Source organism: Terrapene carolina, unplaced genomic scaffold (genome assembly GCF_002925995.2).
Source record: "Terrapene carolina triunguis isolate 2854851 unplaced genomic scaffold, T_m_triunguis-2.0 Scaffold210, whole genome shotgun sequence".
Lineage (NCBI taxonomy): Eukaryota > Metazoa > Chordata > Testudines > Emydidae > Terrapene > Terrapene triunguis.
In genome coordinates, this window is record NW_020664561.1 from 15,286,452 (window position 1) to 15,299,716 (window position 13,265).

General features: G+C 46.1%; 1 protein-coding gene across 2 annotated transcripts in view; it reads left to right on the forward strand.

The window, feature by feature from the left end:
* The first annotated feature begins 273 nt into the window (after nt 1-273).
* The window catches only part of LOC113405030 (tRNA-splicing endonuclease subunit Sen15-like), a 23,637-nt gene continuing 10,645 nt past the window's right edge, over nt 274-13,265 (forward strand). Inside the window, exons 1-3 of one of the 2 annotated variants that reach the window (XM_026655693.1) lie at nt 274-325; nt 3,870-3,951; nt 5,599-5,734. In XM_026655693.1, the coding sequence (XP_026511478.1) occupies nt 3,879-3,951; nt 5,599-5,734 (209 nt within the window). In that variant the 5' untranslated portion in view covers nt 274-325; nt 3,870-3,878. Of the gene's footprint in view, nt 326-1,166; nt 1,266-3,869; nt 3,952-5,598; nt 5,735-13,265 lie in introns of those variants that run through there. The other variant, XM_026655692.1, reaches the window with a different exon arrangement.

Consider the following 13,265-nt stretch of genomic DNA (forward strand, 5'->3'; position numbering starts at 1 on the left):
GACAGTGGGATGGAGAGAGAGGAAGAGGTGGGTGGCTAAAGTAGGGTTACCATCCGTCCGGGTTTCCCCGGACATGTCCGGGTTTTTCAGCCTTAAATGGCCGTCCGGGGGGGATTTCTAATTAAGTAGAAATGTCCGGGATTTCCCCTCCTGCGGAGTGCGGCGCGGCTGATTGGACACCTGGCCTGATGGAAAGCCGCTCGCAGCCACTAGGGCCTCTAGCAGCCAGAGTCCCTCCCCTTCCCCCGCTCCCTCCCCCTCCTCCCCCACAGAGCAGCCGGCAGTGTTGGAATCCACGTGGAGCTCACAGTTCTCCGTCTGCCGGGTGAGCGGGGGAGGGGGGCAGGCGGGGGTGTGTGTGTGTAGAGGCTGCAGGGGCAGGGCAGCGGGGGGGAGCAGAGGCTGCAGGGGCGGGGGGGCGCAGAGGCTGCAGGGTGAGGAGGAGCAGGGCAGGCAAGGGCATAGGGGCTGCAGGGCGAGTGGGGAGCAGGGAAGCACTTAGCAACCCCCAACCAAGATCAGAGCGGGAGGGAGGAGGGGGAATGCGGGGTGCTCAGAGGAGGGGGCAGAGTTGGGGTAGGGACTTTGGGGAAGGGGTTGGAATGGGGGTGGAGAAGGGGTGGGGTTGGGGCGGGGCCAGGGGCGGGGAAGGGGCGGAGTTGGGGCAGGGCCGGGGGCGGGGCCGGGGCCCCGTGGAGTGTCCTCTTTTTTAAATGTTTGAATATGGTAACCCTAGGCTAAAGGGGGTGGAGGGAGAGGGATGGGTGGACAGTGACAGATGCAGAGAGTGACAGCTCCAATGGGACAGAGCAATTTAGGGTTGGCAATTTTGGTTGGACAGATTCCTGGAGGTTTCATCACATGACATAATCTTTAATTAAAGATTAATTTTTACTTCCTGGAGACTCCAGGCCAAACCTGGAGGGTTGGCAACCCTAGGGCAGCTGCACACCTGGTTCCAGAACTGGCAGCCGGGTGCAGCGTGTCCTGAGCTTGCCCGGCTCACAGGCTCCACAGGAGCAGCTGGGCACGGCGGGAACACGGCCGGGGAGCAGGGGGTCTGCAGGAACTATAGCTCGGAACTATAGCGCGCTGGCTTGTCCCCGGCCGGAGCACTTAGTGCAGTGCTCCGCCCGGAGCGAAGCCGCGCTGCACGCAGGAGCCGCATGGACCAGCCGGGCTGCGCGGCTCCCCCGAGCGGGCGGGAGCAGGAGCCCCAGCCCCGGGGGTCGCCCTGCGGCAACTGGATGGCAACTCACCCTAAGGTAGGTGGGGGGCCGGGCCCCGGGGCGGACCTTACAGGGGCCCAGCAGAGCGCGCTCCCCGCCGTCCCAAGGCTGCTCCCCGCGGCCCGGGGCAGGAGCCGAGGAGCGGGCCCCGCTGTGCAGCCGGGCTTGGGGTGTCCGGGTCCCGCCGCGGTGGGGCCCACACAAGGCCCCGCCCAGCCGGGTGGCTCGGCGGTACTGCATGGCCCGGCCCCCCGCCTGAAGGAGAGCGGAGCTGTCCGGACTGGGTGCTCCTCCAGCTGTTGACTGCTGGATCCCGCGTGTCCCAGCAGGCTCAGGCTCCCTCCTCCTCCTCCTCCATGGTGACTGAGTTATTGGGGTCATGGTTGTGCATTTATGGTTTGACAGTTGAGGTCTGTAGCCAAGACAATACAAAATAAAATAAGACATCTTCACTTATTTAAATAATATCTTTAGCGTGAATCTTGTCTCACATATACTTGTTAATTTATCTTAAGCTGCTGAAAGCCTTATTTGAAAACGAAGATTGAATAGAGGGTTTCTGCAAATTTCCCAAGAAGTTTTGCTTTACTTCTTGAAGGAATATTTCAAGCTGACAAATTCGATCTCAGTGCCCTGTGGTAGCTTTTCACCACTAATCTTTTTTCTCGCTCTCAGCCTCACCATTGAAAAAAACACATCCAAGAAATAAACAAAAAACAACTTGTGAGCTACCTTCCTTTAGGGAGGAAGGAGAAAAGGAGTACCCAACTGCAATAATGTGTCAAACTGTGAGCATTAAGATCAAAACCTAGAGCAGGGGTGGGCAAATTTTTTGGCCTGAGGGCCACGTCTGGGAATAGAAATTGTATGGCAGGCCATGAATGCTCACAAAATTGGGGTTGGGGTGTGAGAGGGCGTGAGGGTTCTGGTTGGGGGTGCGGGCTCTGGGCTGGGGCCAGAAATTAGGAATTCAGGGTGCGGGAAGGGGCTCTTGGTGGGGGGGATGAGGGCTCCGTCTGGGGGTGCAGGCTTTGGGGTGGGGCTGGGGATGAGTTTGGGGTGTAGGAGGATGCTCTGGGCTGGGACCAAGGGGTTCGGAGGGCGGGAGGGGGATCAGGGCTGGGGTTGGGGCATGGGGGGAGGCTCAGGGGTGCGGACTTCGGGCGATGCTTACCTCAAGCGGCTCCCGGAAGCAGCGTCATGTCCCCGCTCTGGCTCCTACGCGGAGGCGTGGCCAGGCGGCTCTGCGCCGTGCCCCATCTGCAGGCACTGCCCCTGCAGTTCCCATTGGCTGCAGTTTACGGCCAATGGAAGCTGTGGGGGCAGCGCTTGGGGCGGGGGTAGCGTGCAGAGCTGGAGCCCCCTGGCTGTCCCTACACATAGGAGCCGGAGGGGGGCTATGCCACTGCTTCCAGGAGCCATGTGGAGCGGCCTCTGACCCTGCTTCCCGGCTGGAGCACGGTAAGCCCCAGACCCCGCTCCCCAGCAGGAGCTTGAGGAGGGCTGGATCTTGCCCACGGGCTGTAGTTTGCCCACCCCTGACCTAGAGTCTAGACAGACAGAGATAGTTACATGACTAGGTAGACAGAGATTTTATGCTCCCCTTATCTGATCTCTTTTCATTACTTATTTGTATATTATTAATTTGAATGGTGTTTCAGGAAACTTTTTAAAAGAGCATAATTTCTGCCCTGAAAAGCATTGATTGTAAATTCCTTATGACACTGACCTTTGTCGTCTTGGATGTCTGTAAAGCACTATAGGCCCCATGCACGCCAACAGAGCTATATAAATAATGAGTCTCCTGTTACTATTACTCTTCCTTGGAATAGTCAAACTGCTAAGTCTCTTTGTTGGAAGAGGAACTTGATGGATTAATGTGATTTTAATGTAATAAACTTCTTAAGAGTTTAGCATATGGAGAGACCTTATCTTACATTTTATAATCAGAGCTGTTGAGGAGTATTAGCATGTTATTTACTCCTTCATGTAACATAAGAACCAGGGTCTCCCAGTGAAATTAATAGGCAGGAGGTTTAAAATAAACATAAGGAAGTATTTCTTTGCACAACCTGTACAGGGAATGTTCTGAAGGTCAGAAGTATAACTGAATTCAAAAAAGAATGAGATAAATTCTTGGAGGATAGGTCCATCAACGGCAAGATGGTTGGGGATGCATCCCTATGCTCTGGGTGTCCCTAAACCTCTGACAGCCAGAAGCTGAGACTGGACGATAGGGTACGAATCACTCGATAATTGCCCTGCTGAAGCATATGGCACTGGCCACTGTCAGAAAACAGGATACTGGGCCAGATGGACCATTGGTCCGACTCAGTATGTCCATGTTTATGTACTGTAGCAGAAACAGATGAAACTCTGAATCTTTCTCCACAAAAACAGCTCTGTTCCAGAAACAGTCAAGATTCTTTTAATACCTTTTTATCTGGGCCACGCGGAAATATAACTTTAAAATATTTTAAGAGGTCAGTATATTTATTGGTGTTTAATCTTTCTGAATCTTAGTAGCAGTTCTTTAAACAGGCTCCATACTTTCTCATGCTCTTTTGAAAGGTTTTATGTATCTGTACCAATTTGGCTTCTGCTCTGCATTCTTTGATTGCTGTTACATGTTGGTTTCAGCTCACAGAGATGATGTCATTGGATGTGGCTGACAGCACTCAAGTATATGCTGCGTTCTTAGTTTACTTGGATCTTTTAGAAGGTAAATCAATGAAAGTATTTTTCTTGCGAGGCTGAGCAATCTGGGACATCAAATAAAATAACACATGCACTCTGATTTTTGAAGACCTATGTGCTAGTAGCACCCATTCCATGCTCTGGGTGTCCCAAAATTTAGCACAGTAATCATCTACACTGAACAAGGCGCGTGTGAGTGTTATTGAGTGTTTCAGGTATTGAGGAAAATGTAAATTTTGGCCCATGAGTTTGTTCAGACCTGCCATGATTAATTATATCTCTCCAAAGCAAATGATTGATCATTGTTTGAGTGAATGCTATTATATTAATGCAATTACAGCAATCCTGAATAAACATTTTTTAGCTTTATTTCCCTGCCTGAAGGGATTGAGGTCTGCAGTGTTATCAGTATTCTAGCTGTTATCACCCACTTTCTCAGTATCTTAATATTTTTCAAATTTGGGTTGATACCAGGTTAAAATCTTACACTTAAGAGAACTGTGAAAAGAGATGCATGGATTTTTTTGTCTTTGAAAAACAAATATTTGAGTTACACCAGAGAAAGTTCTGGCCCCCATCATAGTACTGCTGAAGTCAGCAGAGCTATGCTGATTTATACCAGCAGAGCAGTGGTTCTCAAGCAGGGGAATGCATACCCATGGGGGTACGCAGAGATCTTCTATGGGGTACATCAACTCATTTAGATGTTTACCTAATTTTACAACAGGCTACATAAAAAGCAGTAGCAAAGTCAGTATAAACTAAAATTTCATACAGACAATGACTTGTCAGTGTTCTATATACTACATCAGCAGTTCTCAAACTGTGGGCGAGTTCGTTTTAATGGAGTTGCCAGGGCCAGTGTTAGACATGCTGAGGCCCAGGGCAGAAAGCTGAAGCCCGAGACCCACCATGCGGGGCTGAAGCCGAAACCCGAGTTTTTAAGTGAGGTGAAACTTGGGTTATGCAAGACAACTCTGACTCCTGAAAGGGGTACAGTAGCCTGGAAAGGTTGAAAACCACTGCAGCTGAGGACCTGGCCTTTAATCTCCTGTGGCTGTTTTATTAAAGGATTGTTCACAAGCCAATAGTTGGCACTTGACTGGGAAAACTTTGTGTCTTGTGGGGAATACTTTGCATCATAGGTGCCGACTCCGTGGGTGCTCCGTGGCTGGAGCACCCATGGGGAAAAATTAGTGGGTGCTCTGCACCCACTGGCAGCCAAGCTCCCCTCCCCGTCCTCGCCTCGCCTCCGCCTCCTCCCCTGAGTGCGCCGCGTCGCCGCTTCTCCCCCTAGCTCCCAACGCTTGCTGCCGCAAAACTGCTGTTTCACGGCGTAACAAGCTCCAGGTGGGAGGAGCAGGATCACAGCGCGTTCAGGGGAGGAGGCGGGACCAGGGTGGGGATTTGGGGAAGGAGTCCAACAGGGGCAGGGAGGGGGTGGAGTGGGGGCAGGGACTTTGGGGAAGGGGTTGGAATGGGGGGTGGGGCAGGGAGGAGAGGGGGGTCGAGCACCCACTGGCGCCAGCAGAAGTTGGCGCCTATGCTTTACATAGGGGGAAAAATAAAGACCACAATAAGTTGACTTTCTTCCCAAATGTATACCCTCCTTTATGATGCAACCAGAGAGAGACCTGTGTGTTGTGCTTTGGTCCCTCTCTTTTAATTTCAGGTAAAAACTGGCATCATGTGACATGCGTTGGACTAGCAGAACTCCAGCTCGTATGTCTCCGTGGGCGTGAGAGAGAAGCTGAGAATTTACAGGTTGTGGTGCCAACACCTGTCCACATGTCATTCACTCATCAGAGGTGAGCAAGTGATCCCAGAGTATTTGGTGCTGAATTACCAGAAAGAAAAAAAAATAGAGGATGTAAATATTGATAGGGCAGCTAATAACTCCTATCAAGCTTTAGAAAAACATTCTCTGCCAAACAAAAAGACGACCCCCCCCCCCCCAAATGAGGGGCAGAGGAAAAACAAAATTGAACACATGAGCTGAGTTATTTCTAGTATTAGGAACATTATGAGGCTGGGATTTTTTCCTTTAGCCTGATCAGTTTCTTTTGCCTTTTCCTCCCTTGAAATCATAACCCTGCAATGTAACGATTTCAACAGCAATTGGCTGTGTGTCTATTCAAAAAATGTTTTGTACTGTTTATAGACCTATCTGAAGTATTCATGGTGATCACCTCTAATGGAGTTTATATGGATAATTCTTTTGAAGTACCTTGAAGTTGATGAAAAATGCTTATTTTCTACTGCTTTTGTTAGTTACTGAATCACAGGAATGGACTCTGTATTTTTTTTTTAATTTAAATATAATCCTGGCCACTGTCTGTCTGAAAATTTGCTTTTACAGGCTGAAAACAGTTATATATAACTGCATTTTCAGAGCTATGCTTTTGCATTAGCTCTATCTAGGAAAGTGCTCTATAAACCCTTACTTTCACAGCTATACATACAATTTCTTGTGGTGCTCAAGGAGGGAGAAACAAGAAAGATGTGCTTTTCTAATGACATGGGTTTTGTAATGGAAAGTGTTTTCAGGGTTACTTTAAAAAGAAATTCTGTTCAGATCCAACTTTTTTTTACGTTTTGGGTGTGTTCTAATGGTTAGGTAAAATGTACAGTATTCTTCCCCATCTGATAATGGCTATCTTCTTTCTCTTCCTCTGCCCCCATGCCTGATATCCTATCCTATGACACCTCTAAGGAACTGTTTATCTAAAGCCCTGCATGGATGCAAAATTTGTATCCGCATCCGATCTGCATACATGGTCCACGGATATAAAGTGGATATCCTCAGATTTGCAGGGCGCTAATTGTCACTTTGGTCATTTATTACTGTGATGTCAGGGGAGCTGCTACCAGATCACACAGTTAATTACACTTGATGTACAGTGAACTTCATTTATATGCATGCTCTGTGAATGTCTTTTTCGGCACATTTACATATTCCAGTGATTTTATAGATGACAGACTTGTCTGAAGCAAACAACCTTGCATCCCAATAGTAAATGTGTAGTAGGTTATCCTGTGGGTATCTCTTCAGCAGCAATAAATCTGTGGCAGGAAATCTGTACTATGGCAACTAGTTATGTGGTTGGAAGTTTTCTAGTTGTAAATTAATAAGATTTTTCAATTACTATTCAACAAACAAACCAATCATTTGGCTATTATGGATATGGTTTTAAAAAGAAATATTACATGTCAGATGGCATGATGCTGCTCTGCTGTATAATCACAAAGCTATTGAAAGAAAAGCTGGGAGACAAAGTATTTGCTACTGTTCTGCTTCTTGTGAAGGTGTTGATCATTTTCTGTGGGGAGGGATTTCTCTCACAGTTTCGGGGTTGGAGATAGGTAGCAAACTAGGATATTGGCTTTTCTCACTGTAGTTGTTTCTGCATGCTGTCTCTTGTTTCCTACGTGTTGGTGGGATTCTACTGGAAGTGGAAACCTTTTCCTCCCTGTGGGTGGGCAGGTGCCAGCAATTCTATGTCCTAACATGTATTTTATTGCAGGGAAATACAGCACAACATTTGTAACCCATCTTTGTATCCCATCGGACTTTTCATTCATGGACTTTCTGAATTTGTTTGTACTGTGGTGGCACTGTTTGCTCTGTTTCTGGCATCAGTGTGGATGAAATCTTTTACTGGACGGATGGTTGACTGTTAGAGTGAATGCATTACATTGATTAAAAGTACAGTTTGTGACCAGCTTTTGCTATTGAGTAAATATATAGAGTACGTTGTCACTAAAATGTGTTCTGGCTGAATACAGTTCTCCACTTACAGATGACTCCATTAAAGCTGTGCATATGCCTGTCCCTAATGCTGGTTTAATAGCCATTGCTGATATCTGGCAGGAGAATGGTATGGATACTGCTGAACACAATGTAGATACATGATTCTTGATGTCTCCAGTATACAGTGACTGGTGTCTCAATGGTCACCATCAAAAGGAGCCAAATAGAATGACCTGAATTCTGTAAACAGCCACAGGAAAAGTCCAAGTGCATCCTTGGGGATGGAATTTCACAGGCACATCTTACCAGTGAGAATGCCTGCCCCCTCTTGCTGACACTGAGCAGTGAGAATCCAGAGGATTGTTTCTGGGGTACAGTAACTCCTCACTTAAAGTCGTCCCAGTTAATGTTGTTACATTGCTGATCAATTAGAGAACATGCTCGTTTAAAGTTGCGCAATGCTCCCATATAATGTTGTTTGGCAGTCGCCTGTTTTGTCCACTGCTTGCAGGAAGAGCAGCCCGTTGGCGCTAGCTGGTGGGGGCTTGGAACCAGGGTGGACCAGCAGCCCCCCCATCAGCTCCCCTAAGTTCCCTGTGCGGCAGCCGCCCAGCAGGCTATTAATTGCCTGTAGTTCAGCTGTCCCTCCCCCCACTGCCATGTGCTGCTCCTGCCCTCTGCCTTGGAGCTGCTCCCGGGAGCCTCCTGCTTGCTGTGCGGGGGGGGAAGTGAGGGGCTAATGTGAGGGTGTCCTCCTCCCCTCTGCTTCTGCGCCCCCCTCCCCCGCTTACCCCATCTCCATAGAGCAGTGGAGACACAACAGGTCTCAGGACGGAGGGAGCTTGCTGGCAGCAGCTGCTGTCTCAACTTGCTGATCTACTTAAAAGGGCAATGTACTTAGAGTGGAGTCAGCATACTTAAAGGGGCAATGCACGTCTCTCACTCACACACGGTGTATATCTCTGTCTCGCTCTGCCTCTCCCTCCATTTGTGCTGCCTTGTAGAGTGTGAGGCTATGTTAAAAACAATGCGTTAACCCTTGAGGGCTCAGCCGAGTGCTAGTTCATCATTTAGCAGTAAGGCATTCCCTGGGAAATATCCCACCCTCTTCCACCCTCTGGCTCCACCACCTCAACCAAGCTTCACAATAATCATTGCTGTGTACGGTATTAAATTGTTTGTTTAAAACTTATACTGTGTGTATGTATGTATGTATATGTATAGTCTTTTGTCTGGCGAAAAACATTTCCCTGGAACCTAACCCCCCCTATTTATATTAAATCTTATGGGGAAATTGGATTAGCTTAACATCGTTTCACTTAAAGTAGCATTTTTCAGGAACATAACTACAACGTTAAGTGAGGAGTTACTGTACATGGGGCAAAAGGTAATGCTGTGTGTAAGGGCTGTAAATAACTAATCTGTAAGTATCCCAAATGTCACTCCTTGAAAATGACTTTTCTATTTGCAAAACAATAAAGTGAATTGTAAAGCTGGTTGGAAATGCAGCAGGTTGCAATAATGCTGATCCTTTGTTCTGACTGTCAGTTTAATGAGCTAACCTTGTCTTGTGTTAGTGTTGAAACCATGGTTTAAATTGTTGATTAAAATGTACTGGCACTATAGCTAACTGAGCCTGGAAATGATAAGCTAAATAAAAAGAAGGTAGCAAATGGCTGATGTTCACTTACTTAATCTATAAGAATCAGGTCTTGGAGCAGGTAGGGGTTGCTGGAGTGGTGATCTCCCTCTCAAAGCCACTTGAAAAGGTACTTGCCAGTGGCCAAAGCAGTTCTGCATCCACAGATGTTTAGGCACAGAGCAGCTTCTTTGGCTGACTCAGTCACTGGAGGAGTGAGTCTTTAAAGGAGCCATGTTGATGGTGCAGTGAGAGTCATTAGTAAAAGAAATAACATGAATGATAAAATTGGATGATTTTTTTTTTTTAAGCTAAAATTCTGAGCAGCATCTTTAAACCTTATTTTGGGCATTTGATACTGAATTTTAGAGGACTTCATTTTCTCATGTTATCAAGTTTATGGTGTTAATTGAAATAATTTCATACGATAAAGCAGTACTCCTTAGAAACTAAGGCCACATTCCTGCAAGCTGCTCCACGTTACCTCCCTGTAACTGCATGGAACCCAATGACTTAGGCCTGGTCTACACTGGGGGGCGGGGGAGCGGGGGATCGACCTAAGATACGCAACTTCAGCTACGAGAATAGCGTAGCTGAAGTCGACGTATCCTAGTTTGACTTACCTCGCTTCCTCACGGCGTGGGGTCAATTGCCGCGGCTCCCCCGTCAACTTTGCTTCCGCCTCTCGCCGAGCTGGAGTTCAGCAGTCGATGGAAGAGCGATCGGGGATCGATTTATCGCATCTACACTATTCACGATAAATCGATCCCCGATAGATCGATCGCTGCCCGCCGATCCGGCGGGTAGTGTAGACGTACCCTTAAAGAGCTCAATACTACTCCTGTTGAAGTCAGTGGCAAAACTATTGACTTCAGTGGAAGTGGGATCTAATCAAATTTACTGCATTTCAAAAGCTAATCTTATTACACAAGCCGAGAAGACTTGGGGCTGTATTTGGAGAGGATGGGCCCACTGTCTGAGTGCTTAAATTTGAGCTTACTGAGGCTTCTGTGAGTAAATACCTATAGAACAAGATTCTGCTTCTTTCTGTCTTGTTCCACCCTCCAATCAAAAATACCTCGCTGGGATGTGGAGAGCCGTTTTTGGCCCTGCTGAATTGAACAGTGATTTGCACAGTAGTAGGAAAGATCAGTCTTGTTTATGTATCTGAGAAGAACCTGTGGATTTTAGCCCATGTGGTCCCTTGGCTCTGCCATGTTCCCTATTTATCGCAGACAGACAGCTGTGTCCACCAGCGTACTACGTCTTGAGTGTCTACTTGTCAAATTAAATTTAACATCCCTGTGGCAGGGAAAACACCACAGCAGCCCAACACTGTAGCATTTAATTTCAGAAAGGGGAACTACACAAAAATGAGGTTAGTTAAACAAATTAAAAGGTACAGCACCAAAAGTAAAATCCCTGCAAGCTGCATGGAAACTTTTTAAAGACACCATAATAGAGGCTCAACTTAAATGTATACCCCAAATTAAAAAACATAGTAGGAGAACCAAAAAAGAGCCACTGTGGCTAAACAACAAAGTAAAAGAAGCAGTGAGGCAAAAAGTCATCCTTTAAAAAGTGGAAGTTAAATCCTAGTGAGGAAAATTGAAAGGAGCATAAACTCTGGCAAATGAAGTGTAAAAATATAATTAGGAAGGTCAAAAAAGAATTTGAAGAACAGCTAGCCAACGACTCAAAAAGTAATAGCAAAAAATTTTAAGTACGTCAGAAGCAGGAAGCCTGCTAAACAACCAGTGGGGCCACTGGATGATTGAGATGATAAAGGAGCACTCAAGGACGATAAGGCCATTGCAGAAAAACTAAATGAATTCTTTGCATCGGTCTTCATGGTTGAGGATGTGAGGGAGATTCCCAAACCTGAGCCATTCTTTTTAGGTGACAAAACTGAGGAACTGTCCCAGATTGAGGTGTCATTAGAAGAGGTTTTGGAACAAATTGATAAACTAAACAGTAATAAGTCCTCAGGACCAGATGGTATTCACCCAAAAGTTCTGAAGGAACTCAGATGTGAAATTGCAGGACTATGAACTGTCATCTGTAACCTATCCTTTAAATCAGCTTCTGTACCAAATGACTGGAGGATAGCTAATGTGATGCCAATTTTTTTAAAGGGTTCCAGGGAAGACCCCGGCAATTACAGGCCCATAAGCCTGACTTCAGTACCGGGCAAAGTGGTTGAAACTATAATAAAGAACAAAATTGTCAGACACAGATGAACATAATTTGTTGGGGAATAGTCAACATGGTTTTTGTATAGGGAAATCATGCCTCACCAATCTATTAGAATTCTTTGAGGGGGTCACCAAGCATAAGGACAAGGGGGATCCAGTGGATATAGTGTATTTAGAGTTTCAGAAAGCCTTTGACAAGGTCCCTCACCAAAGACTCTTAAGCAAAGTAAGCAGTCCTGGGATAAGAGGGAAGGTCCTCTCATGGATTGGTAACTGGTTAAAAGATAGGAAACAAAGAGTAGGAATAAATGGTCAGTTTTCAGAATGGAAAGAGGTAAATAGTACTGGGCCCAGTCCTATTTAACATATTCATAAATTATCTGGAAAAAGTGGTAAACAGTGAGGTGGCAAAATTTGTAGATGATACAAACCTTCTCAAGATAGTTAAGTCCCAGTCAGACTGCGAAGAGCTACAAAAGGATCTCATAAAACTGGGGGACCGGGCAACAAAATGGCAGATGAAATTCAATGTTGATAAATGCAAAATAATGCACACTGGAAAACATAATCCCAACTATAATATAAAATGAGGAGGTCTAAATTAGCTGTTACCACTCAAGAATGATCTTGGAATCATTGTGGATAGTTCTCTGAAAACATCCACTCAATGGGCAGCGGCAGTCAAAAAAGTGAACAGAATGTTGGGAATCATTAAGAAAGGGATAAATAATAAGACAAAATATCATATTGCCTCTATATAAGTCCATGGTACATCTTGAATACTGTGTGCAGATGTGGTTGCCCCATCTCAAAAAAGATACATTAGACTTGGAAAAGGGCAACAAAAATGATTAGGGGTATGGAATGGCTGCCATATGAGGAGAGATTAATAAGACTGGGACTTTTCAGCTTGGAAAAGAGACGACTAAGGGGTGATATGATAGAGGTCTATAAAACCATGACTGGTGTGGAGAAAAGTAAATAAGGAAGTGTTATTTACTACTACTTATAACAAAAGAACTAGGGGCCACCAAATGAAATTAATAGGCAGCAGGTTTAAAACAAAAGGAAGTATTTTTTCACACAACGCACAGTCAACCTGTGGAACTTCTTACCAGAGACTATAACAGGGTTCAAAAAATAACTGGATAAGTTCATGGAGGATAGGTCCATCAATGGCTATTAGCCAGGATGGGCAGGGATGGTGTCCCTAGCCTCTGTTTGCCAGAAGCTGGGAATGTGCGACAGGGGATGGATCACTTGATGATTACCTGTTTTATTCATTCCCTCTGGGGCACCTGGCATTGGCACTGTCGGAAGACAGGATACTGGGCTAGATGAACCTTTGGTCTGACCAAGTATGGCCATTCTTATGTTCTTAAAGTGTTCCAGAATTAAGGCCCCAGCCCAGTAAATCATTTAAGCACAGCTAGTTCCTGTGAAGTCAATGAAACTACTGGCATGAGCGTAAGTGTTTGCAGGATTGGTGCCTGAATCTTGTGGGTATTGTTAAAAGCTCTGATTTTTTTCAGACTTTATAGAATGTTATTTTTTAAGGTGACAAACACATCTATAACTGAACAAGTCTTTTATTATTAAAAGTGATTTGTCACTTCCCTTTAACTTTTTACATATAATCTTGGACTGTAAAAATCAATGAAGCCAGTTTCCCTCTCAGGTTGTTAGTATTGCACTGTTTGGGTTTCAAGCAGACAGGGGCGGCTCCAGGCACCAGCGCACCAAGCGCGTGCCTG